Source organism: the organism of the source record quoted next, unplaced genomic scaffold, assembly GCF_019419815.1.
Source record: "Pyrus x bretschneideri cultivar Hongxiangsu unplaced genomic scaffold, Pyrus_bretschneideri_v1 Contig61, whole genome shotgun sequence".
In the NCBI taxonomy this organism is placed as follows: domain Eukaryota; kingdom Viridiplantae; phylum Streptophyta; class Magnoliopsida; order Rosales; family Rosaceae; genus Pyrus; species Pyrus x bretschneideri.
Window position 1 is genome coordinate 497,633 of NW_025999800.1, and position 27,664 is coordinate 525,296.

Genomic DNA, 27,664 nt, shown 5'->3' on the forward strand with positions numbered 1-27,664 from the left:
TAATATCGGGCATAGTAGTTGTCCTAGAGGATGAAATAGACACTATATGATTGTCACTAGTAACTAAAATGGATGGAGATGCTTGGAGAGACCATATATGTAGGAGTGAGATTGATGGAGACAAGACATTTAACAGATAAGGTGTGATACAGAAATTCAGACTCATCAAACACTACATGTTTGGAAATATAAAACTTGGTATGAATAATGTCATAACAAATGAAACCCTTGTATTTGGAAGCATAGCATAGGAAAATACACTTGGTTGTCTTGGGTTGTAACTTGGTACTATTATAGGTTTTAATAATGGAAACACTTGAGCAACCAAAAATTCTAAGATGTTTGATATCTGGGACATCATTAAACAACAGTTCAAAAGGAGATTTATTGTGAAGTGTAGATGAGGGCATTCTATTAATAAGGTATATAGCAGTTTGACATGCAAAAGACCAGAAAACTAGGGGTAAACAAGCTGTTTGCAATAGGTCATAGCTATTTCAACGATATGCCTATGCTTCATTTTTGCCAAACCATTTTGCTTAGGTGTGTAAGGGCATGACAGTTGATGTTTTATTCCTTTGTCCAATAGAAACGTTTGAAATGGTTTACTAAGGTATTCACCTCCACCATCACTCTGTAATGTTTTGATGGAAGTGGCAAAATGATTGGAGACAAAATTATAAAATTCCACAAAAGTAGAGAAAACATCACTTTTATTGATAATGGGAAATAGCCAACAATGTTTAGTGCATTCATCAATGAATGTCATATAGTAGCTAAACCGTCTATAGAATTACAAGGAGATGGACCCCATACATCATTATGAATGACTTGTAAGGGATGTCGGGACTTAGACACATAATTGACAAAGGGCAATTTATAAAGTTTGTCTTCCATACATGTATAACACATCACAAATAATGAATCAGGTAACACATACAAATTACACTTCTTCGACATGAGAGAAACCACAAAGTTTGATGGGTGACCTAATTTCCTATGCCAGAGACTAGAAGATACTTGATGTCCAAGATAAGCAGCCCGAGCCTTGGAAGTAATGACATTACTCCTAGTTGGAAGTGGTATTAGGTACAATCCATTACTACATTGTCCTTGAAAGAGAATCCTTTATGTGGCTTTGTCCTGAATCTAAAAACAGAAAGCATCATATATCAGCCAACAACTATTATCTAAGCATAGTTTATGCACAAATAAAAGGTTATGAGATAGCCTAGGAACACAAAGAACTGAATTAAGTTGCAATGGTTTTAATGGAGTACGAAGAGTGGATGAACCAATATGAGATATTGATAAACCTACACCACTCGGAGTCTGAATTGTTTCATTAGTAGGATATAGGGATGCCAATGACAGATTACTAAAATCAACTAGTTATATGTGAAGATGCTCTTGAATCAATCAGCCAAAGTTGCTAAGGATGAGCACTTGGTTCATAAGGTTGTGATGGATGAGCATAGCTATTGGAGCTTGAGTTGAAATGCTTGAGTTCCTGAAATGATAGTATTTAGCACTGTGATTCTTTTTCCTATAAACTTGACAACGTTTAGAAACTACACTATCAAAATTCTTGAATCTGCAGGTAGGAGCCAAGTGTCCAAACTTGCCACAAATTTGACAAGATGTACTAGAGAATCCCAGTTGTCGTGGTGGAGAAGTACCAAGAATGCCAGGAGCTGGATTCACAGTATAATTTCCATAATTGTTCTTGAATTTCCAAAATGAGATTGAGAATTGTATTGAAATTTACCCTTGTTTTTGTTCTTACTGTAGCTTGACTTGAACCTAGAATTACCAGAAGAATAAAAATGAGACTGAGAAGAACCTCTATAAGAATTACCATTTGAAGAATCCTCAGCTTTGGAAGAATCACCATAAGACTTGGAGTCACTGCCATTGTTTCAAGCAACTATTGCAAACAAGACAAGAGTAATGAGAACATTTTCAACCATTGTTTCCTCAGCAATTAACTGAGATATGGGATCTTTCATGGAATCTCATGGCCTCGAATAATAGATCGTAGAGTATTGTATTCAGAGGAAAGACGATTCAGGGTCAAAATGACAATATCATCATTGTCAAATTGAACTCCATCATCAAACAGATAGACACAAGCTTCTTAAATGCGTTGCAAATATAGTGAAATCGAATTAGTACATTTCTTGATGTTTTGTAACTCAGATTTCATCTGAAAGACTGTAGCTCGAGTAACAATTGAAAATTGTTCTTTGAGATGCACCCACAAATCACGAGCACTGGTACTACCAATTGCACAAGAGATAGCTGAAGGAGATAAAGTGGTTGTGAGCAATTGCATCAATGCCTGATCTTGCATTTTCCAAATTTTGAACTGATCACTTTCAATTGGAGATAATGCATCAGTTGAAGAAATAGTTGAATCCCCAGAAGTAGGCACATTAAATCGAGTAGGACAGGAATGAGACTCGTCCACAAAACCCATAAGACCATGATCTTCAAGAAACAATTCGATCTGAAAATTTCAAGTAAGATAGTTGGAGTCATCAAGTTTGACAGCCACATAGGATGAGACTGTTGCTACGAGAGACGTTGTAGGTGATTGAAGAATCTGTAGTTGAGCAGAAGTCACCATTGTAGAAGATCGAGAGAAGAAACCCAAATGAAAAATTTCTCTGAGAAATTAGAACAAACATTTGGTGTGCAAAGAAGATGCACCTAGTCGGAGAAGCAGAGAGGAATCAAGATCCTAAGAAAAGAGAGACCGATTGTTGATCGAAGTAGTGAGTGAAAGTAGAAGAACCAAGATCAAGAAACTGTTAAGCCAAAGCTTTTCAGGCTAAAGATACCATGTAAACAGAAGAAGTAGCAATATTCTTGCAGAGAAAGAAAGTATAGTTGTAGAGAGAGAAAGTGTATCTTGTATTAATGAATTGAGAAGCTTACAAATTACACTTATACAATGTGTATATATCTAGTTACATTGCTTAGCTATTAAGCTAATACAAAGCTCACAAGATGTTGACACTTGTCACAATCTCAACACATAGAATCCTAACCAACTTAACTACCTCACACACATACACATATTATAGTTATCAAACTATATTCCCACCCTTGTCTAATTCAGAACACCTAGCTACTCAAAGCGAATAGTAAGAAGTAATTGGAATGAGTTTCCCTAATCATTTATTTAGGGAAACTTATATCAAACCTTAGAGCTCTATAACCATATAAGATTCTAGTATACGATAATGTAATTTAGGTGATCAAAACCTATATCAAACCTAGGTGCAGTTAGTAGGATCAAAACCCATTCCTTCCAGCTGCATAACAGTGAAAAAAACGGAGATAAATACATATAAGAACAATAAATATAAGGATTTGTTTTATGTGGTAAAACCCCACTCACAACGAGGAAAATCCAAAGAAAAACCATGGGGGCACAGTCCATAAAAGAATCCAGAAATAAGGACTTTACAAGACTCAACTATGTTCTCTTGTACTTTTGTTCTTGTAGCACGCCGTCCCCACACAGATCTAAAGTATGATAACTAGGTTTCTGAAGTCTCACAAAGTTTGCTCTCAAAACCTAACACAATGAAACTCACTTTTGCTCTCAAATGCAATATTAAACTCTAGGGTTCTGCAATCTTTTCCTAAAGTCACCAGGTCTTATATTCCTATAATAGCTAAATGATTTGATCTCACATACCCAGTGTATGATCTCCTAAATGATTGTACATGAATCTTACCATAAAAAGCCCACGAGATTTGCTTTCAATGAGTTGAAGTGCAATCCAAATTTTTTTCTCTCATACCTAAAATTTTAAAACTAAACCGAAATTAAAAACTATTATCAGTCTAAGAAATAAGCAACAAATATCTGTTGTATGCAAGAATCAACAATCATATAAAACGGACAAAAGAAAAGAAAATACAAAAAGCAAGTAGATCCATTTATATATGTTCAATTTTCAGATAAATTCCAGATAAAAGAAGTACAACATGCATAAAACATCCCCAACCTCATACCAAGTAGCATGCATATGACTAAAGAACCAATAAACCAAATATATATACGTTGATATCATAAAACTAGTTGATGGCAGCCATATATAAATAAATTTTATCTTTTGACGGAAAAAAAAAAAAAACTTCTTGATGATAACCATATATATAACCTGTTCAGTCATCAACCCTATCCAGCTAAAACCCTTCATCAAAAGCCATGACGATTACAAAAGATAAGTAACTCCATTCCAATCATACTTATTTACATCGATATCATATGAAGAAATTAAATTCTGGTGCCATGAACCCTTGACCATGGCTTAATCCAGGAGAATTCCAGATATCATCCATAAACAAAAGCGGGGAAAAGTGAGTGGAAGGACTAGTTTCCCGGATCATTTGATTGGTTCGAACCTCCACATTGTGTTTCAACTTGTACAAAGCATCCCTGTACTCTTCGAACTCTTCCAAACTAGTCATCATCCCAATCGGCCTCTCCCACCACCCATAAGAACAACCTCCATCTCCTCCATTATTATTACTATTATTTTTCTTCCCACCCTTCAATACTTTCGCTTCCTTCAAGCGTCTCGAAGCTTCCACATAATCCTCTATTTGTTTCTTATTACTAGAATGGTGAATGTTGTTGTTTTGGAGATGATTATCTGATTGACCTGCAGGTAGTAAGAAGGTATTGTCACTAAGGTAGCGCTCGATGACGGTGTCAGGTGACGGGCTTCCGAAGCAGAAAACCTTGCCATTGCTTGACACGACAATCGCAGCCGTCTCTGCACCAGTCAAAACGCTGAGCTCCGCTGCTTTGTTGAAGAGACCCCTTTTGCGCTTGGAGAAGGTCACGTGACGCTTGTTCTTGTCTTCAACTCTCTTGATTTCAACCCTTCTTCGACCTTTGCTCTCCTTTTTCCCATTAGTAGTACCTATGTCTGTGATCTTATTATCAGGAGTCTTAGCCATTGTTAGTAATAGTACTTGTGATATTAATGGAAAACCCTAGATGGAATGAGAACGAATGGCAAACCCTAGAGGGAAGGAAACTAATGGCAAACCCTAGAATATTATTGTGCAATCTTGGCGAGAATATGGCAAACCTAGGGGGATAGAAACTAAGAATGGCAAACCCTACAATATTGTTAAGAAATTTTGGAGAGATATGGAAAGCTCTCAAGATTTTGGAATGTCTTTGCTCTGAAGAAGGTAACTGATACATATAATGGTAAGAACCGGTGACTTGGTTGTAAAGCATAAGATTAGGATGGGATATTGGGTCTGTGATCTCTTAAGTTTAGGCTAAAAATATGGATACAAAGATATTACATCTCTTAATCCTGTCTTACACTTAACCAGATTACTTAATCTCACCCAAAAAATACGCACTTACCTTTTTTTATTTTTTTTTTTTTTTTAATTTCTCGTCGAACGCACTTACCTTTTTATATATGTGATAATTACCTATTTATTTTCTATGTGATTTTATGCTTATGTGATTCTAGCCCATTACTCAAATCCTAATCCTTTTCCTGCCAGTACCACTTAAGTTTCTAGCCCATCCCTAATGATAAGTCCATAACACTTTTTCCTACAAATAGGTGTCGGCCTTGCATTGTTCACCTCAAGTCCCCCTGCATACAGAGTATGGATGAAGATCCTGCAAATTTTCACATTTTAATCGTTCATCATATATTGTTCGATTAGTTTTCGTTAGGTATTATTTATGTTTAATTTTAAATAAAAAATTATTTCTGACCACACGATGTACGATAAACAACTAAAATGTGAGGATCTCTAGGATCCCCACAATTTGGATCTAGATGGGATCCAAATCCTAGAGTATGGATCGCAAATTAGCACCGAATTCGCAACTAGATTTTTTATGGGTAAACACCTTGTGGAAAAACTTTTATGGGTATCAGGAATAAAATCATGTGACATACTATTAAAAAAAAAGAGGGTAAATAACATGATTGATATAACTCACTGCTATGGCATATAATAAATTTGTGGGTGATTTTGTATAAAATCAATTAAAAGTTATGATATTAATAATGGGTCAATCAAATTTATTGGAATTATAAATAGGTCAATGAGACTTTAAGATACATTAAAACACCTCAATCAAATTAAAATTACAAATGATGTCATTACCATTTAAAACAAAAAACCTTTCCATCTCCTTCATTGCGCCTCCCACCACCTTTAGACTTTAACCTCCCCGCCTCCCACCACCTTCAACCTCCATTACTTCAACATCCTATGCCTCCCATCACCTTCAACCTCCATTTTTCGAACATTGCAACGCAGTGTCTGTTTCATGTTCTGTGAGTGTGCATTCGGATTCAAATAGGTTTGTGGATTCATACACTTTGTTGCAGTGTCTGTTTCATGTTCTGTGCTTGTGCATTCAGATTTAAAGAGGTTTGTGGATTCAGACACAGCAAGGCAGTGTCTGTTTCGGTTATGTGGATTCAAACACTTCGTTGCAGTGTCTGTTCCTTGTTGTGTGATTGTGCATTGAGATTCAAATAGGTTTGTGGATTTAGACAATGCGTTGCAGTTCTGTGAATTTAGACACTTTGTTGTAGTGTCTATTTCATGTTTTGTGCTTTTACATCGTCGGCGTCTCAATCTTTGCCAACAAGTTGGAGTCTCAATCTTCGCCAACAAGTTGTAGTGTCTATTTCATGTTTAGGGGACATGGCACGCAAGGGTCTCCTTTGTTGATGGATCCACTTCAAAGAAATGTTGTGGAGGTGCTTTGTGAAGACTTGTATTAAAAAAAAAAAAAACTTATATGATAATTATGTGTTAAATATTATGATTAATTTCATCAGCTTTGGATTATAATTTATCAAACTATTTTAGTTGATTAATTATTTTACATGATTTTATGAATGGCTTTTTGGATCAATCAGTCTAGTTTCCAGCCTATTCTGCACTTTTTAATTATTATTTATATTAGGACATGGACTAAATATTATGTGAACATAGCCCAGTTCCTTTACTTTAGTTATCGGCCTTCACCGAGAGGCCTGCTCCAAATTCTTCTTTCTTATATTATTATCTTCTTTTAGTCGGTGTAATATTACACGGTTAGGATTGGGATGTTGAGTGAGTTGCCGCCTCTTCTTGCTATAAATAGCTAGGTATCTCTGCAGCTCTGCTTCCTCTTTCGAAGCATGAAAAGTGAGAGAAAGTTGGTGCTTTGCGGTCTTTGGTTAGAGAGAGAGAGAGAGAGAGAGAGAGAGAGAGAGAGAGAGAGTGAGAGAAAGAGAAGGGAGTAAGAAACCAGAAGCTGAGGTGCTTCTTAATCGGCGGTGTCAAATCTGTAGCAGGATAAATATGGGTAATGATTCTCATATTTTCTTTAGTCTTTCCATAGCTCTATATAATGTAGAACTCAGTCGTGTTTCAACTTTGTTGGTTTGTATTATATATGTATGTATATCTGCATAGACGTTTGGCTATCAGACTTTACAATTGGAGATCATCTTACCTACACAAAAGTGATAGGACTGAACCTATACATAATTATCACATGCTAAATATGATCTCTTACCTTTATTAGAGGTTGTTATATAAAAGAGGGCTTGAGCATATTAATTCGAACATATATCTTTCTTGTTGGTTTGAGAGAAACTATATATGTATATGCTGGTATTCATGCATATAACTTTGCACAAGCCTGAGTAAACCAAGCTAGTTTTCTCGGCATGGAACTATCTGCATATGTTCATAGGTATAGTTTCAACTGTATCAAGTAAAGCATGTGTTTGGAGTTAATCAACATACAGTAACTTATGAATTAGTATTGCGGAATCGATAAACTTAAATGCATTAATTAGGATTAGAGTTCATGTCATGCATTTGGTAATTTGCTTATATATGTGGTTTAATATACTTATTCATTAATCATATGAAAGACTTTATTTAATTATTGGCTAAAGTTATGTTCCCAGCTTATACACCAAGAAGACAGCATGCATATTTATATTTGTATTTCACATGTCCCTTGTTCTGCAAGTTGTACTCATTCAAACGTTCTGTTATGACCATGTTATTAGTTTAGATCAACCAAAAGGGCATTTGAAATGGGTGTTGTTAAGTTAGTAATCTCAAGTGGTTTAACTGGGATTAAAGTTCTTGCCTTGCATATAGTGATTTTCTTATACTTGTGAATAGAAGCTTATCACAATTGTGGTTTCTTGTGTTATTATCTTGGAGCAATGCTTTGGAATCCAGGTAGGGGAAATACGGTAGACCTTTACAAAGATTGATCTTATTAAATTTCGTGAAGTGCTATATTATTGTTAATATTGATTGACTGATTGGGATTGGATGATAATTGGTTATATGTGTATCATTGCTTGATTCGAATGTTCATAGAGTTGTAATTGTGAACTGTTGTTGGAATGTTGTTTCATTGGTGATATATGTTGAATATGAAATGAGGTTAATTGTGCATCATTCATGATGTGTTATGTGGTTGGAGCTTCAGTGTTGAGAAAGAATTGGAAGTGAGGGTAGTTGGAAAGGATCTTTTGTGTAGTTGAGCCAAACTCTTATCAGGTATCAGGTGAGCCCACAATGCACATATTCTTTAAGGGTAATTCGGGACTGGCGACGAAGAGTTTTGGCAAGATGACTAACAAAAGGGGAAATTGGGATGATTGAGTTACAGGGGGTTAATTTGTATATTAGAACATTCGAACCACCACTGCAGAGGTAAAATGCACGATATGGGACGTGCAGGTACGTGTGTTTATTATATGAATTAATGGGTAGAGATGAAGAGTATTGTATTGCACTCATGTATTATTGATGATAATGATTTGGTACTTGATTACATGATTTTATGACAGTTAAATTAATACTGTCAATTTACTGTGATAAAGTTATGTCCCTATTGAGCTTTGGAAAAGCTCACCCCTCTATTGTTATGCAGGTTTATGAACTAAACAGTCAAAAAGGGTAAACAGGATGAGATCAGATTAAGTGTGAGGATAGAATTTTGTATGTATTTATTGGGTAAATTACATTTACCCCCTTAGGTTTGAGGTCAATTTCAATTCCTTACAACATCTTTAAAGCATTTCAATTTCATACATTTACTTATCATTTTATTTCAATTTCATACATCCGTTAGAAAATCTGTTAAGTTAACCATTAAGTGATGACGTGGCACATATGAGGTCCCCATTTATGCTGACGTGACTGTTATATTTGTGTCACGTGGCTGAACACTTAATAAAATATTAAAATAATAATTAATTAATTAATTAAAAAAAAAAAAGAAACCCATAAATCCCTTTCCCCCTTTATCTTCCCCACCCAACAGACAACCCATCCCAAGCCCGCCGTCGTCGTCCAATCGGGTCGCCATGGCCTGCATCAATCTCTCCCTTCTCACCTTCGTTCTTCACCTTCTCGACGACGGGAAGGATGAAGAACTTCCATCGCCATTGGATTTGATAGGAAAATAAACAGCCACAAAAATTCAAATCACCAAATACAAATCAAGTTGAACCAAAATTCGATCAACCCATCATCCCCAAATGGTAGGATTAGATGAACTTAGATAAAGCTCACTCATTTATCGATGTCCAAAAGGGCTTGTCCACCGGCGACTCTTCCTTGGAGCTCGACCCTTGTGATTCCTACACAGTAAGCATTTTTGGCTTTTTTTGCAATCCGAATAATCAAAATTTGAATTTTTGGGTTTTTGGAAATTGCGAAAATTTGATTTTTGGGTTTTGGGTTGAAGCTATCGGATGGTAGAATGATGAACTTGCTGGGCAGATCATTCGTGTGAGAAGGTGAAGAACAAAGGTGAGAAGGGATAGATTGTTGCAGGCCATGGCGACCCGGCTGGATGGCGGCGGCGGGCTTGGGCTGGGCCTTCTAGGGCCGAGAGGTGATGTAGAGGGAGAGGAGGAAGATAGTGATTAGAGAGAGGGTCTGTGGGGTGGGGAAGACGAAGGGGGAAGGGGATTTATGGGTTTCTATTTTTTTATTTTTTTGAGAAAATTCAGGTTTTTAAAAAAAATTAAAATTTTTTTTATTTGCCACGTGGCAGACATTTGGCAGCCACGTGGCATATATGTGGCAGTCACGTCAGCATTTAACAGATCAATGGATGAAAAATGTAACGGAGGTATTATTTTGAAATAAAATAATACTTAAGGTATGAAAGTGAAATGTTTTAAAGATATTGTAAGGAATTGAAATAGACCCCAAACTTGAGGTATGAAAGTGTAATTTAGCCTTATTTATTTTAGTATTGTAAAGAATTCTTGATTTTTTTTATAAGAAATTCGCACTCCGTTATTTCAGTTTTATTTTATTTATTTAGTTTTTAGCTCACGTTTCGATTTATATTTTTATTAATTAAATAGTTAATTATGTGGCGTTCATCATTGACATATGCCTAATTAATAAAAATATATCATTGATTAAGTCTAAAATAAAAATATTTCATTGATATATGACTTAATAGTAAAGTTTTTATTGATCTTTGATTAAATTACCTTAAATTTTACGTGTTATAATTTAAGTAGAACAATAATGTTGTATGTCGTGTTTTAAGTACATTGAAAAAATACTTATCTCCTACATTTTCAGTCATGAAACTCATTTTATTTACTTTTATTATTTAATTCTTAATTTACTTTCTCTCATAATTAATAATAAATTTTGATATTTGTTCATTTTTTTTTAATATAAAAACTGAATCTGTGAACCATGGTGGTAACACTCACCACTTAGAAAGGGTGTCAGAGCTAATTTGAACTGAAACTAATAAGAATTAAAGGACATTGTTTCACTTTTTATATGCAAAAAGTCATTCCTTCTTACATGAGACATATATCAAAACTCAAAAGTGGTGTATCCGGTCTTTACACCTTGGCGTTCCATGTTCTTTTAGTAAGTACTTATACGCCGTAACTAGTTGAACAGATATCGTTACTCCATAGCATTCATTAGCATATAGCCTTCTTATTGTCCCATATGGTGGTTATTGATAATTTATAGCTTGATAGCCCCAATATGTAATACTTTAAAACTTAAGTTTTGTCTCAAGGCAAATTTCATTCGGTACAAAGAAAGTTCCCTTTTGTACTGGGCATTGGTAGATATCTGAACAAATTAAAATAAACAGACTCAATTGTTTTATATGCACCCATATGTTATATTCAACATGATCATCTTTGAATTCTTTTCGTGAGGATGTTCAAAATCCGTAAATCATGTTCGTTCACTGTACATCGTGCAGTCAATTTTTATCAAGTACAATTTGCATTTAATTTTACATAAAAATATTTAAAATGATTTCTAACTGCATGATGTACGATGAACGAATATGATTCATAGATTTCTAGAATTCTCATAACGAGAAACAGGATTCATATTATATATACATGATTAGACACCTTGGAAGGTTATTAACCTAGCTTTCGAAATTTATAGAGAGAGGGTCGGCAACGTTAAATTAATTTGTCAATTCATTGACATATATGGTCAAGGGTTAAACCCCAAGACATGAAATAATATAAAATCTGGTAGATGCAAGAGGAATATACGTATTGACACACCTCGACCCAGAAAGTTCACTTGGATCTTGAATCGAGCTGTGTTGGCCGACCTCTAAAAGGTGACGAAGCCATAAAATGTGATAAAGTATAGAAAAATGTGAATAATTTGAACCTAAAAATTTTAAATACCAAAGTGCGTTGTGAGCGGGAGCGAACTCATTTCACACAGGACGTTAGAGCATAAGTAAGGTACATAAGTGTGGGTAAGAATCATACCCTCAGGAGTATCCATCAATACTAAGATTTGCCACAGATCATTGTCGATACAAACTCAGCAGCTAAAACCTGGATGAGCACCAAACAGAGAGTGTGAGTGAACAATAAAACCAAGCTTCCCAAAGTATTACCTTTCTAAAAGTAATGCCCCTCAATGTAAAATCCGTATAGTTTTCCATAAGACAATACAACATATATACATATATCTAAACCATACTAAAAAAATGGCCAAAACCACAGTTTGCCATGTCCATCAACTCCACAATGCATTAATAAGTAGGCCAAATGAACTTAATCAATACAAAATGATATATCAATCGGAGTCATCTAATGTGACATGTACGACTACACCCATATCTCATCAATCAATGCTAGCACATATGTCGGAGTCACCTCTTGTGACCTGTACGACTTATCCATATCTCATCAATCATGGCTAGCATATAAGTCGGAGTCACCTCTTGTGACCTGTACGACTTATCCATATCTCATCAATCATAGCTAACATATAAGTCAGAGTCATCTATAATGACATGTATGACTTATCCATATCTCATCACATATCTCATTAATCATGCTAGCCAAGTTCAATAAGTATACTTGCACACGAGTTGGAACCACCTAAATTGGTCTGTACGACAAGACTAGGTGTAAATAAATACGCTCAAGTGCTACGATCACGTGAAGACTGTGCAAATAATCGCGGGTCACCTACGAGTCGGAACCACCTAAAGTGGTATGTACGACAGAAATGTGCACCTACCTTGGATCCAAGGTGAGCGTAAGGTGTGGGAGGTGAACATCACGTGAAGGATTGTGCCCTAGCCATGGGTGGGAGCACTAACACCGGGGTGCAGGTTTATAAGCTATAATATATCTCAACACAATCATACTCACTACCATCAGTATCATTAACACGTGCTCACCTGAAGCTTACCTAGGCGTCCGCGCGTCATTTAGCACTTCAAAGCATTCACAATAGTTAGGTTTAGGTAATATCCATATGAATATGCCATGATGCAATCTAAACCCAAACATTTCATGATATTCCCAAAATATATAATACGGCGTAACATGTACAATCAATAACACCCTACTCCCAAACTATTTACATTTGAGAGTAATCATCAGTGATAAGCCCAATTAGACACTAGTTAAATTAACTATCATTACTTACCTTTCCTTACTTCAATTTCTTGATTCTTCACGCATTGATTTATGATCAACATTTAATCACCAAATCATAAAGCTAAATCTCACACTTCCCACCAATGTCCCTCACATTGCTCAATTCACTAAACAAGGCTATTGTCTCAATTATTTAACCTCATTTATTATATGGCTGCATCTAACGTCTTGTAGGCATGCTATTGTCTCAATTATTTAACCTCATTTATTATATGGCTGCATCTAACGTCTTGTTAGACTGCCTACGTACTCTAAATAAGGATCAAGCCATTCGTAGTTCGCAATGATTAATTGTAGGTAACAAGCATATATCACTTTAGAAGTGCTTGTGGAACTATCAATTATATGCCTATGAAAGAAAAAGACCTACTCACTTGGAGTCCACGCTATGATTATCTTGCATGCACATCGAGACATCACGGTCTATCGTCGCCTGTGATCAATTATCAAATCACGTCTCAAAGTTCTTACCGATAGAATACATAATTTACATAAAACATATCCTCAAGGACCTTCAAAAATAATTTGAGACCCATTGAACAAAAGTCAACTGCCGATCTTTGATTGACGATAGGGTCAACAACCCTGTATAACTCGATTCGGAAGATCCGCATATCAGATTTCTAATCCGTAACTTCCAAAAATCCACATTATGCTTCTAGAATAACATACTAAAATTTTATTACGATCCAACGGTTGGATCCTCGCCAATTCCCAAAACTGATTAGCGGTTAATGTTTTATTTTATGAACTTACAAATCCAATTCGGAAAGATTTGTGCATTGGATTCCAAATCCGTAAGTTCCTGCACTCTTCAAATATTATGTACTACAATATAACAAAGTTTGGTGACGATCTAAGGGTTGGATCGTCGATTAACATAAAATACCTATCAATGTATCGTAGAGAATTTAAGTTCCAACGATCAACCTAAGTCATTTAAATATCAAGACTAAATTCAAGACATTTAACATAGCCAAAAAAATAGCATTGGCGGCCCACTGGCCACGCGCCGCCTCATGCGCCATCGTGGGTGGCAGTCGGCTGCCCCGACTCACCGGAAAATCCAACTGTTTCCAAAAATTACTAAAATTTACAAGAATGAAGATTTCAAAGAGAGGAACAACTTTCATACTTGCCACAAAGTCCAAAAGTGGACGAAAGGGGGTCAATTTTTCTCACAAAGCCGACGGATGCCTAAAACTTCTTGACGTCTATTCGTCGTCGATGGTGGTCCAACGGGGTCAAGGTTGTTTGGAAAATTGATTTTCTTCGACTTTCATGGCCTCAAACCGCCACATACCGTGGTTAATCAAGGTGGTTCATGGGTGGGTTTTGTAGAGGGGAATGAGAGCTTCAAGATGGTGGTGGTGGCGTCGAAAATCTTCACCGGAGTTGGATGGAATCGGCCTTGGAAAATGGGAGCTCGCGGTGGGTGTGGGTCAACGGGAAGGCTACTCCCCCCCCCCTTTTTGTTATTTTTTTTTTCTTCTTCTTCTTTTCTGATTTCTCATTGGTCCTCCATCCCTTTTAATTTGATTGGTCCCTTTTTCTCTTTACTTAAGGCTGATTAGTTAGTCTTCCCACAAGGTGGGAGTTCAAATAATTTAACTACCTTTAAATAACCAACTTCAAATGTCCGTAATTATACTGTTATAATTCGGACTCGCAAACGGTTTTCGCCTATGCGTTCGTAGTGGCAAGTACTACGAGGATATGCTAAAAGAATAAATCATACGTCACTCTAACCGATGATCAACGGAAGTTAAAGTCCTTACCTCCAGGGCATTTTCATAAATTCATGCTTCTAAAATTAATAAAAACGTGGGATGGGTTGTCACACGTATGGGGCAATTACACAGTAAAATATTAGTTGCATAGGAAATGAAATTATTAAAGCTACTTTTAACTTTGTAGTCAGAGCATGTAGCCTAAGGAGAATAATTTACATGAAATAGGTTCATTGCTACGTAATGTCTTAATTTAGTAAGACATTGTCATATGGAGAAAAATTTGCACTTGACAATGTCTTATTGGATAAACAATAGTACGTGATGGTGACTTGTTCCATGTAAGTCATTATCTTTCGTAAGATAATATACCTAAATAGTTACCAATTTTTTAATATTAATTAAGATGTATGTCACAATCATCAAGTTACTGACCCCAAAGTCATTAAGTTACTGACTTCAAAGAAAAATACGATTAATCAACATCTAACTAATTTTGTTCGTAAGTTAGGAACCAGCACCTCCTGAGATCTTTCTCTCAAAAGTCTCTCCTTTTCTCTCTATGAAAACCTCCCAGCAACTTCGTTGCTGGCCCTAGCCCTTGGCTTGGGTGCCGGAGACATCCTCCCTTCCTCCCTTCCTTCCTTCCTTTCTTCTTTTCCTCATTTTTCTCCTTCTCTTCCTGAGTTTTCTTAGGTTTTCCTTCCTTTGCACTTTGCCTATTTTTCCTTCCTCCCTCTTCTCCTCTGCTTCTCGCCCTTCCCTGTTTCCCTTTTTCCCTTCCTTCATCTTTTCCAGTTTTCTCCCTTCGTTTTTAATTCTCGGTTCTACCCTGAGTTTAATCTCAGTTTTCCTTGAGCCATGCCTCAACTATCCAAGGCTTCTTGCCTCTTATCCGGCTCTTTTTCGCCTGCTTTTATTGCTTTTCTATCTTTTATTTCCTTTCCTCCCTCCTCCCTAGCTGTATCCCTCCTCCCTAGCTGTGATACTTCATCCTCATCCCACCATGTGCTTGGTTCAGCGGGCTCTGATCAGAAATTGGATATCAGATCCACTTGCCTCCCTCACTTCCCCTCCCTTAATTGCCATGCCGGACCTCCATCGAGGCCAAGTGTTGGGTATTTTACCTTTTAGCCTCACCCTCTTCCCATATGTTACTTTTTTTGTATATATTTACAGGGGTTCGTGAAGGGACTTGGATCTGGTGTTTACTTTCTTGGTTCGAAGTTTGGCTTCCTCAGAGGATGTGACAATGGCGGTAGTGTGGTCTTTGCTATTGGAGATTAGGGGTTTTTATTGTCTATTTTATGTTGCCTTTAGGCCTGAACTTGTGTGGGCCTTCTGTTGTATCTTGGGTTGCTGCTTTCATTTTGTTTGGACCTTTCACTTTCCCCGTAGTTGTTTACCCGGTCCTTTTTGGGCCTTGTATTAATTTTTATTTTAAGGAAAATTATCTTTGAGATAAAAAAAAAAAAAATCAACATCTAACTGATATGTAAATTAATATATAGTACTAGATATTTTAGCAAGGACGCATAACACGCACGGCCGTAAATTTGTACTGATAGTCGAATGTACCTTTATATATTTGAAATTAATTGAACTATTGATCACTACCAAAAAAAATTGTAGTAGCTAGTAATCGGAATTCAAGATGCAGAGAGAACTCCGCTATTTGCTAATCGGGGTGAGAAGCAGCAAGTTGTTGAGCCAGTTGATCGGAGCTCCAGGAGTGAAAAGACTGAAGAGTCCTTCAATGACACTAAAAGGTTATGTGCCTGTTTGTGTTGATGTAGATGGTTACACGAAGCGTTTTATAGTTCATACTACATTACTCCGCCATACAGAGTTCTTGGAGTTGTTGTATAAGTCAGCGGAGGAATATGACTTTTGCAACGATGGGGTCTTGAGGATTCCATGTGAAGCCAAGGATTTTGAGGGGTATTGGATGACCAAAATGTCCAAACCCAAGATTTATAAGGTTGAACCGGTTCGACTAGTCTGCTGTTAGATTGCTTGATGAAATATTTAGAAAAATGCTTTTACATATTAGTTATATATGTTCATTGCTAGTTCATGTTAGCTGGGGATTAATATGATGGTGTCTACTGTACTCTTCTAACTTGTGAAATGAAAATTATGTTCGTTCTTTCTTATTTCTTTAAGAATTTTTTTTAATTTCTTCTTTGTGTCTATAAATTAATAGTTCTTAATGTGAAGATGATGGAAGCCTATTTTTTCTGAATATCTTTATTGTGGAGATGTATAAATTAGAATATACATAGTAATACTTGCATCCCCACAATGTAATGTCATATTTCACCACTTGCGAATAACATTTTTTATCGTATAATTTTCATAATCAGAATTGTTCAATTTCTTACTATCTATTTGAAGTTCATCCCTACAAAAGAATAAAAAACATTCAAATTAGAGAACATTTACTCAAATCGTCGAGTTGTTCCATACGCGTGGATGCATAAATGATATCTAATTCAAATGATTTTTTGATGAGATAATCTTCAAACGTATTGTTAATAAAAATCTCCAAGCAACCATTGTTTTTATAGATAATTAAAGCAACAAAGAGAAAGACAAAGATATTAAAGTGAAAAACTGATTTTTCATTTCATTCGTAAGAATCTGTTGAGAATAAATCTCACATTGATAAAAAGAGAAACCTGATGCGAACTAAGTAAGCACACAAATTAAAACCCTCTTGTGACAATTGTAGTATATGAATAAGTAGGGATCGTTCTGGACCGGGGATTAGGAGGGATTGTTAATCACTTGGATTTTTGACTCAAAAACGTAAAAACAATATAAAACACTAAACTAAATTGATTTCTAACTAATTTGACAATAAAGTAAAGGGGGGATTGTGTTTGGACGAGATTAAATTAAATGGACAAATTGTAATTAAAGGCAAAACGTAAATATGAATGAGATGAAAATATGGATGATGGAATAGCCAAGGGGTTCATCTCCACACATGTTATACTTGCATACAAAATTAATTCTCAGTTGGTCTTTCGATAAATTATGGAACTCGACACTTCAAGTTAATTAGGTCCGCTTAAATTAACTTTCAAATTTCTCTAGACTCATTGAATTGGATGAATATGCATCGCAAACAAATTATTCCTAACAAGTTCTTTATATGAACAGCATGATAAAGATACAAGTTAGAATCATTACGTTCTTTGGAAATTATAAGCATCGACAAGGCATTTGTAACTATGAAAAGCATGATACTCGTGCCAAGAATTCATTTAACGCGATTGTTTATAAGCAACCTCCACTACTTGTGAATATAAGTTTATAACGATTAGGTGAAATTCACTTATATTCTAGCATCATATTTATGCATGAAAATTAAGCGCGCATTCTTAATAAACATTCATAAATAAGTTATCACTCAAACGGTTAAACAAATTGAATCCAACATTCATGAAATTCCAACCAAATATAATCAATTCATATTGCAAGTATAACCATGGTTTCGAATCACCCCCTAGCTAACTAGGGGGATTTAGCCTCTCATATTCACAAAAAGAGAATTACAAATGAATTTAAACATAAAGCACAAAGGATTGATTACACCTAGAACGACCAACGAATCCACGTGAATTGGTGCGCGTCGAAGCTCCTCTTTCCTCTTCTCCTTCTGCGGCAGATTGGTTAAATGGTGTTGGTGGATGATTTGCGGGTTTAGGGATGGATTTATGGAGGATTGGTGGTGTAGGAAGGTGTGTAAGGTGATGGAGGAAGGTTGGTATGGTTATGGAATGCACGGATTGGTTTTTGAATGGAATGTGGAAGTAAAAATGGAATGGGAAGCTACGGATGAAATGGAATGAATCATGGGATATGGAATAATGGAGTATTAGTGGATGTAAAATGTTATAGTGGATGGAATATTAGGTTAGAAAAATGGCATGGTGGAAGGGAAAAGGTAATGCATGGGTTTTGGGGGGATATGAATGGGATAATGGGAAGTGGACGGTTTTGGGTGGAATGGTGGATGAAGTGGATGTTTGTTTAAGGGATGGTGGAAGATAATGGATAATGCATGATTAAAAATGGAATAATGGCTAGTGCCGAATGATGGATGAAGTGGATGTTTATTGTAGAATGGAAGTATGGTGGAATAAGGGTGTGAATATATGTATTAGGGTTAATGATGAATGGAAAATGCACGGATTTAATATGTATAATGGGAAGTGGTGTGGAGTCACGGCTTAATTGAAAATAAAAAGGTTAATGATGGAGTGAATGGCCTAAATGGAAATTATTTTATGGTGGCTAATATGAATAATGGAGCAATGGAATGCACGGATGATGGATAATTAGTGGGAGATAATGGTAAGTGGTGTGGAAATGGATAATGGGAAGTTAGTGCTTGGTTTTGGGTGGAATGGTGGGAATTATCAATGGGTGGATTAAATGGAAGGCTATGGATTAAAGGGAATTAGGGTTTATGGATGATAGATAGGCATGGTGGGATGCACGGCTTAGGAGGAAGATTGTGTGATGCATTGTTTTGGACGTCTATTCCTCGTGCTCTATTTGCATACACCACATTCCAGCTCAGTTTTGCTCCAAATTGCATCATTTCATGTAATATGTCCTTTAAACCTGAAAACACATGAACGTAGCTTAAAAGACTACTTTAACGAAGAAAACATAACAAAAATGCATAAGAACTAGCTAACTAAGGCGCATAAATATGCTCCTATCACATTCCCCCACACTTAGCTTTTGCTAGTCCTCGAGCAAAACAAACACAAGAAAGAAAACAAAACGAAACAAACTAACCAAAACCAAAAACTAAACCTTCCAACGTTCGCCTCAGGGATTTCCAATGAAACATGACATGTCAAAATTCATTACTCACATGGCTTTTAGTCTTCCTTTCCCTCAAGCACATACTTAATCATAGTCACCATTCACTAGTTCGCATTTAATCAATTAAAACATATTTTGAATGTAGTAACATGCCTTAGAGAATTCCCTCAATTCCTCACTCGTTATGCACTCAATTTTCACTCAAATTTTCTGACTACACACCCTACACTAGTTATATGTGAGAAGATTGATGTAAACATGAAAGACTAGTACTCACATACGTTATACAAGGAAAGCAATTTCGGGAGTAATTAAACGTGTATGGATATGATCTCACGAATGGGATGCTACTACTTAGATGCGAGAACCAGTGACACCATATGCTCATAACCAAATTCAAACTCCACATTTGAAATGCACAACACTCAAGATAGAAGTCAAGGGTTGTAACGGGGCTTGGGGTTTTGGCTAACAAGGGAAGGTAAGGAATAACAAACGTTCTTTAAGCAATAATAAGTAAAGTAATGAAATTAAGACCTAGAATTCCCTTAGGATGCAGAAATCAACTTTTAGACAAACAGGGGAGATTCAAACAACTCTTAGGGCCTAATTCATTGTTTTGGGCCCTTACTTCAACAACCAATACTTTTCAACTTTTTTTTTTTTTTTTTTTTTTTTTTGACTCTTTTTTAGCCGTGCCTATGGCACATAAACTCACATCAATAATCCTTCCCCCACACTTATTTTCTGCAACATATTAATCAAAAGGAATTCATTGCTTACTATGCTTCGAGAACAAGGGTAAGGATGGTCCTAATCTAGGCTAGGTGAGGATAATGTGGGTTAACAAAGAACATGGGCTAACACGGCTCAACGGGGTTAAACTTAAACACAAAATGAGTGAAGGGCACATGGCTGTTTGGCTTTGATGGTGGTCACTACACAACTTCATCTTGAATATGTGGTATGCAAATCAATGACATGCTTTGAATGAAATGGGCATGAGTTCTAGCATTTGGAACTAAGTGATGAAACGCCTTCTAAGTAGCAACCAATCAAAGAATAATGAGATCATGCAACGACTTTAGAAAACAAAGAATGCACAGATTTTAACTCTCCAAATAAACGTTTAAGCTCAAGTCTCACAGGGATGTAGTGTTAGTTTGAGCTCATTCCTTCAAGCATGTTATAAAAACTAATTTTTTTCCTTGTGATTGCATGTGAATTCGTGAACTATAACTACAACCAAGCATAAACCAAAGAGTATATCAAACGTCCATCCATGTTTGTAACTTTCTTTAACCATCATGCAATTAAAAACCAAATCCTCATCATTGCGTTGGAAGGTACCCTACGACACAAACACACAAAAACAACTTTAAAACAACTCTTTTTGGGTTTTTCAAAACAATGTTTCAAATTTTTATGGGATTTTCGAATTTTTAAGTCAAAACACACTAAAACAGTTTAAAAACATTTTAAAACAGCAAGGAACAACACTTGAAGTTATGGGTGATAAAATCCAACAAATTTGCATCAACATACTTAGTTACCCCCCCCCCCCCCACACTTAAATCAAACATTGTCCTCAATGTTTTAAGCTTAAAACACACCAAACAAAAGAAAACATATAAAACAACAACTAAACAACAACTAAACATACTAAACATACTAAACATGGCAGAATGTATCTATCAAAGAGAAGAGTTTTAGAGATGCAAATCTGGTTGTGGAGTGTAAATTCCATCTTCTCCTTGGTGATTGCAGTGAGGCTTTATCTTGAGTGATTCCACAGGCTTACTCTTGAAATGCGCTGCTCCCATCGTTGATTTTCCTTTGTGCTACTTGTGAACTGGGTAGCAGGCTTCCTTTGGTCTCCCCCGAAGGTCTGAGCTTCCTCCTTTTATCTGTTTCTTTGTTCAATCTCTCCAATTCGTATTGAAGAGGGTTAGAGGATAGCTCGGCAAAGCTAGGTAAGCAACCAGGGAATAGAGTCCAGATAGACTCCAAGTGCCGGCTGATTGCTTCTTTCACTTTGCCATGCAAGTAATATCAAGGACAAAGGAAAAGACAGGGAAAGAGCATGATATGAGATACCTTTGCTTTTGCCCTTGATGATATGAGATACCTTTGCTTTTGAAGAAGCGGTGAATGAATCAGCACATGTATTTGTGGTGCTGTTTCCTCCTGGGTCATCTGTACTCCAAGCATCTGGTATCATCTTTGGGGAAGAAGAAAGAATGGAGTATTTCGAAAGGCTTTGCTGGGAGTGCGCCCTTAGAGGTGAGAAAGAGTTGGGCATTTTCTTCAGTTCTGCTTTGCCAAAAAATGAAGGTCGACATATATAGGGAATTTGATAACAAGTGGTGGTACTGTTCTTTTACCGTTGTCGACAAACGTTTTGATCCCGCAAATCCAGCTTTTTGAAATAGTGACGACTCTTCGATCTTTGAATTTGCCTCTTCGATTTCTGAGCAGTCGCCCCTTCGATTTCTGAACGATGCCCTTCGCTTTCTGAACGACACGTAGCAACGCGGATGCGGCTCTGTCTGAGATCTTTTGACAAGTGGCACGCGTTTTCTGCAAAGCCGGGAGTTTTCGACAAATATGCACACGCTTTCTGGAAAGCCGGGAGCTTTCGGCTTTGTCTCCCACATTTGTCAGCTAAAGTGTGCAGCTGATTTCTCGCCTTCCACGCGTCTTCTGAAAAGCTGGGATTGCGTCTGACGAGAAGAGTGGTGTCTCTTCATTCTGAATTGGTGAACGCCTCTCCTTTAATAGAGGTGATTGATCACCTTCTAGCATGCACACTTGAAAATTGCCCAGAAATCGTCTCCGGCCCGTTTGAAAATCTACTCCGTCCACCCCTTCTCTTTTAACTTCGTGAACAATGGCTAGCTCATCCAACCCATTGAACCTTTGCTTAGATTTGAGTCTAAGCAGTGATCCGGTCGCGTCTCGTCAGGGTAAGGTATGGTGTCCGTCTTTCTTATCTTCCCATGGCCCTCTTACAGATGAGGACTCTGTGATGACGGATCCCACAACGGCTACGATAGTGGCTCGGAACCTCCTCACTCCCAAAGACAGTCAGCTGCTTTCTGGACGGTCCGATGAGTTGGCCGTTCAAGAGTCCTTGGCTCTTAGCGTTCAGTGCACTGGCTCTGTGTCCAACATGGGCCAACGCCTTCTTGCTCGCTCCCGACAGGTTGAATCCTTGATGGCGGAGGTGGAGAGTCTTAAGCAGGAGATCAAACAGCTTAAGTACGAGAACCGAAGTTTGCACGTGCTTGCCAACAATTATTCAACAGGCATGAAGAGGAAGCTTGATGAGCTTGATGACCGTCAACGGTTTGCAGCTTTCTTCCAGAGGCACCTCTTTCCTGGGTCATCCAGCGTTCCACCAAGGTTTGAGGCCTTGAATGATCTATCTTCGGTGCCTCCCGCTCCGATGCCTTCTGCTCCGATACCTCCTGCTCCGATACCTCCTGTTCCGAGAGTGTTGCCACGTAGTGGGGCCTCAAGTACACAACCTTTGTGAAGACTCCATCTTTCTACCATTTTTTTTTTTTTTTTTTTGTAATCACTCGGAAATCAATAAACAAGCTTTATTCACTGTATTGGGTTGCCTCCCAAGTAGCGCTTTCTTTTACGTCTTGCAGCCGGACGAAGAACCCAATCACTCCAGGATATGTTCACGAATCGGATGAGAACTCCGAGTCATGAACTAGTACCTAAAACAAGAAACAAAACAAATTTAAGAATCTGGAAAAATAAAAACAAACGAAAATAAAACAATCCAAGGGATTAGCAAAGTTGCTAATCCCCGGCAACGGCGCCAAAATTTGATGCGAACTAAGTAAGCACACAAATTAAAACCCTCTTGTGACAATTGTAGTATATGAATAAGTAGGGATCGTTCTGGACCGGGGATTAGGAGGGATTGTTAATCACTTGGATTTTTGACTCAAAAACGTAAAAACAATATAAAACACTAAACTAAATTGATTTCTAACTAATTTGACAATAAAGTAAAGGGGGGATTGTGTTTGGACGAGATTAAATTAAATGGACAAATTGTAATTAAAGGCAAAACGTAAATATGAATGAGATGAAAATATGGATGATGGAATAGCCAAGGGGTTCATCTCCACACATGTTATACTTGCATACAAAATTAATTCTCAGTTGGTCTTTCGATAAATTATGGAACTCGACACTTCAAGTTAATTAGGTCCGCTTAAATTAACTTTCAAATTTCTCTAGAATCATTGAATTGGATGAATATGCATCGCAAACAAATTATTCCTAACAAGTTCTTTATATGAACAGCATGATAAAGATACAAGTTAGAATCATTACGTTCTTTGGAAATTATAAGCATCGACAAGGCATTTGTAACTATGAAAAGCATGATACTCGTGCCAAGAATTCATTTAACGCGATTGTTTATAAGCAACCTCCACTACTTGTGAATATAAGTTTATAACGATTAGGTGAAATTCACTTATATTCTAGCATCATATTTATGCATGAAAATTAAGCGCGCATTCTTAATAAACATTCATAAATAAGTTATCACTCAAACGGTTAAACAAATTGAATCCAACATTCATGAAATTCCAACCAAATATAATCAATTCATATTGCAAGTATAACCATGGTTTCGAATCACCCCCTAGCTAACTAGGGGGATTTAGCCTCTCATATTCACAAAAAGAGAATTACAAATGAATTTAAACATAAAGCACAAAGGATTGATTACACCTAGAACGACCAACGAATCCACGTGAATTGGTGCGCGTCGAAGCTCCTCTTTCCTCTTCTCCTTCTGCGGCAGATTGGTTAAATGGTGTTGGTGGATGATTTGCGGGTTTAGGGATGGATTTATGGAGGATTGGTGGTGTAGGAAGGTGTGTAAGGTGATGGAGGAAGGTTGGTATGGTTATGGAATGCACGGATTGGTTTTTGAATGGAATGTGGAAGTAAAAATGGAATGGGAAGCTACGGATGAAATGGAATGAATCATGGGATATGGAATAATGGAGTATTAGTGGATGTAAAATGTTATAGTGGATGGAATATTAGGTTAGAAAAATGGCATGGTGGAAGGGAAAAGGTAATGCATGGGTTTTGGGGGGATATGAATGGGATAATGGGAAGTGGACGGTTTTGGGTGGAATGGTGGATGAAGTGGATGTTTGTTTAAGGGATGGTGGAAGATAATGGATAATGCATGATTAAAAATGGAATAATGGCTAGTGCCGAATGATGGATGAAGTGGATGTTTATTGTAGAATGGAAGTATGGTGGAATAAGGGTGTGAATATATGTATTAGGGTTAATGATGAATGGAAAATGCACGGATTTAATATGTATAATGGGAAGTGGTGTGGAGTCACGGCTTAATTGAAAATAAAAAGGTTAATGATGGAGTGAATGGCCTAAATGGAAATTATTTTATGGTGGCTAATATGAATAATGGAGCAATGGAATGCACGGATGATGGATAATTAGTGGGAGATAATGGTAAGTGGTGTGGAAATGGATAATGGGAAGTTAGTGCTTGGTTTTGGGTGGAATGGTGGGAATTATCAATGGGTGGATTAAATGGAAGGCTATGGATTAAAGGGAATTAGGGTTTATGGATGATAGATAGGCATGGTGGGATGCACGGCTTAGGAGGAAGATTGTGTGATGCATTGTTTTGGACGTCTATTCCTCGTGCTCTATTTGCATACACCACATTCCAGCTCAGTTTTGCTCCAAATTGCATCATTTCATGTAATATGTCCTTTAAACCTGAAAACACATGAACGTAGCTTAAAAGACTACTTTAACGAAGAAAACATAACAAAAATGCATAAGAACTAGCTAACTAAGGCGCATAAATATGCTCCTATCAAAACCTTGCATATACTTAAAAGTAAGTTAGGTTACTCCCCATATTGCAATTTGTTTTATGATGGAACCTCTACTTTGTTCATGATATTAGAGCAGGTTGTCATGCGTGTGAAGCCCAACAGCCACACATGCTTCTTGTTACCCTATTTGTGTTGTCCATGTGTTAGAGCATTTCCACCCCTCTCTAATCCCCTAGGGGATAGTGGATTTATTCCCCTCCCCCCAAACAAAAACACCTCCAACTCTTTAACTCACATATATTTATAAGTTGAGCCACTCCTCATATTGTTAGTTGATTTTTTTAGTGGATCCTCAATTTTCTTAATAAACACATTACAAGGCCTTTTGTGCAACTGTACTAGACAACTAATACTTAAGCTTAACTAACAATAGCTACAACAGACTAGTTTGGATCCTCCACTCTGATTGTCCACCTATCGGTGGAGGAATCTAACCTCTTGTAGTTTGGCTTCTATACCTTTTATCTTTCATTAATGAAATCATATCGTTTCCTTAATATTTAATACTTTTCAGTTGTCACTTCATATTTGTCTCTAATCAGTTTTCATCGAGTACAAGTAAGGACGTTCCTTCTTGTACGTGGTCTTGGTGAATACGTGAAATAGGCTCAAGTGTTTCGTATGCACCTTATCGTTATATATGCATGATTAGACACCTTGGAAGATTATTAGCCTAGCTTTCGAAATTTATAGATTGAAGGTCGGCAAGGTTGAATTAATTAATCTCATTGATTTAATCATATAGATAACCCAAATGGCAAAAACACAATATTATAATTTTGTAGATTCAAGATGTGGGCAATTACAAAGTAAAATAATATTAGTTCCAGAAATAAAATTATAAAAGCCATTTTCAAATTGTAGTCACGGCATGTCTAACTACACTTAAGACAATGCACATCAACATCTACAATTTATAGAGTATTAATTAAGATGCATATCACAAATCACCATCATCAAGTTAATGACCCTACAAAATATCGTTAATCAACGTCTAATTGGGATGTAAGCAAGAGCTCAGAGTACGGGTGGCCTTAAATTTGTACTGCTAGGGAGTGTATCCATTATATATATAGTTGAAGTACTAATCACTACTCAAACAAATACTGCAGCACTAATTTAGAATTCAAGATGAAGAGAGTACTTTCCTGTTTGCTAACAGGGGTGAGAAGCAGCAAGTTGTTGAGCCAGTTGATCGGAGCTCCAGTAGTGAAAAGACTGAAAAACACTCCTTCAATGACACCAAAAGGTTATGTTCCTGTTTGTGTTGGCGTGGATGGGGATACGAAACGTTTCATGATTCATACCACATTGTTTCGCCATGCAGACTTCTCGGAGTTGCTGTATAAGTCAGCTGAGGAATATGGTTTCTGCAACGATGGGGTTTTGAGGATTCCATACGAGGCCAAGGATTTTGAGAATCATTGGATGATCAAAAGGTCCAAACCCAAGATTTATAAGGTTGAACCAGTTCAATTACTCTGTTAGATTGTTTGATGAAATTATTTAGAAAAATTGCTCGTATATATTAGTTACATATGTTCATTGCTAAGTTCATGTTGGCTGGGGATTTTAATATGCCAGTGTCAAATTGCACTATACTCTTTTGGCTTGTGAAATGAAAATTATGTACATTCTTTTTCATTTGTGTAAGGATTAATTATCTGCATTTGATTTGTGCGACAAAAAAGTCATTAGCTGTTAATGTTAAAGAGGGTTTAGGATTTCCCCCTGGGATATTTTGTATCATGATACTCTGCAGACTCTGCTGGATAATCTCTGTAGGCTCTACACAAAAGCCTTGCAGACTTTGCACATTAATCTACAGTCTTCATGAAGGTGTGGAGAAAGAAACTGAATGGTGCTTGGTCTTTGAGACATTACTTTAGTGAGTAACAAACAATTGCACAGTAATTTTAGGGTGACGCTAAAGAGATCACATTTTTAAACCATGTATTTTAAATAACATGATGTGTCTTTAATCATTAAAAAAGGAATCCAATCATTAATCGCTACTACTGTGGTAGCAAAAATTTGCCATTTTCTATCTTGACGAAATTGTACCTATAAAACAAATAAACACATTTACTCAAATATCCCAGAGATAATATTTAATAAATAATATCATGGGATTATCTTTGAAAGA

The 27,664-nt window shown here is 36.7% G+C and overlaps 3 protein-coding genes across 3 annotated transcripts; 2 read left to right on the forward strand and 1 right to left on the reverse strand.

The window, feature by feature from the left end:
- Positions 1-3,594: 3,594 nt before the first annotated feature.
- Positions 3,595-4,983, reverse strand: LOC125471746 (agamous-like MADS-box protein AGL29). The gene has a single exon (XM_048572453.1). The coding sequence runs from the start codon at positions 4,981-4,983 to the stop codon at positions 4,282-4,284; it is 702 nt and encodes a 233-aa protein (XP_048428410.1). The 3' UTR covers positions 3,595-4,281.
- Positions 4,984-16,403: 11,420 nt separating this feature from the next.
- On the forward strand, positions 16,404-16,760 carry LOC125471752 (auxin-responsive protein SAUR71-like). The gene has a single exon (XM_048572465.1). It carries the CDS (start codon positions 16,404-16,406, stop codon positions 16,758-16,760), a length of 357 nt encoding a protein of 118 aa, XP_048428422.1.
- Positions 16,761-26,649: 9,889 nt separating this feature from the next.
- LOC125471753 (auxin-responsive protein SAUR72-like) lies at positions 26,650-27,355 on the forward strand. Its single transcript, XM_048572466.1, has 2 exons — positions 26,650-26,979; positions 27,281-27,355. The coding sequence occupies exons 1-2, from the start codon at positions 26,650-26,652 to the stop codon at positions 27,353-27,355; spliced, it is 405 nt and encodes a 134-aa protein (XP_048428423.1).
- The last annotated feature ends 309 nt before the right edge of the window (positions 27,356-27,664 follow it).

Excerpts from the sequence above, each read along its gene's own strand:
- LOC125471746 (XM_048572453.1), bottom strand. The coding sequence starts at position 4,983 with ATGGCTAAGACTCCTGATAATAAGATCACAGACATAGGTACTACTAAT.
- LOC125471752 (XM_048572465.1), top strand. The coding sequence starts at position 16,404 with ATGCAGAGAGAACTCCGCTATTTGCTAATCGGGGTGAGAAGCAGCAAG.
- LOC125471753 (XM_048572466.1), top strand. The coding sequence starts at position 26,650 with ATGAAGAGAGTACTTTCCTGTTTGCTAACAGGGGTGAGAAGCAGCAAG. Across the intron at positions 26,980-27,280 it reads CCAAACCCAAGATTTATAAG|ACTCTGCTGGATAATCTCTG; the intron begins GTTGAACCAGTT and ends GATACTCTGCAG.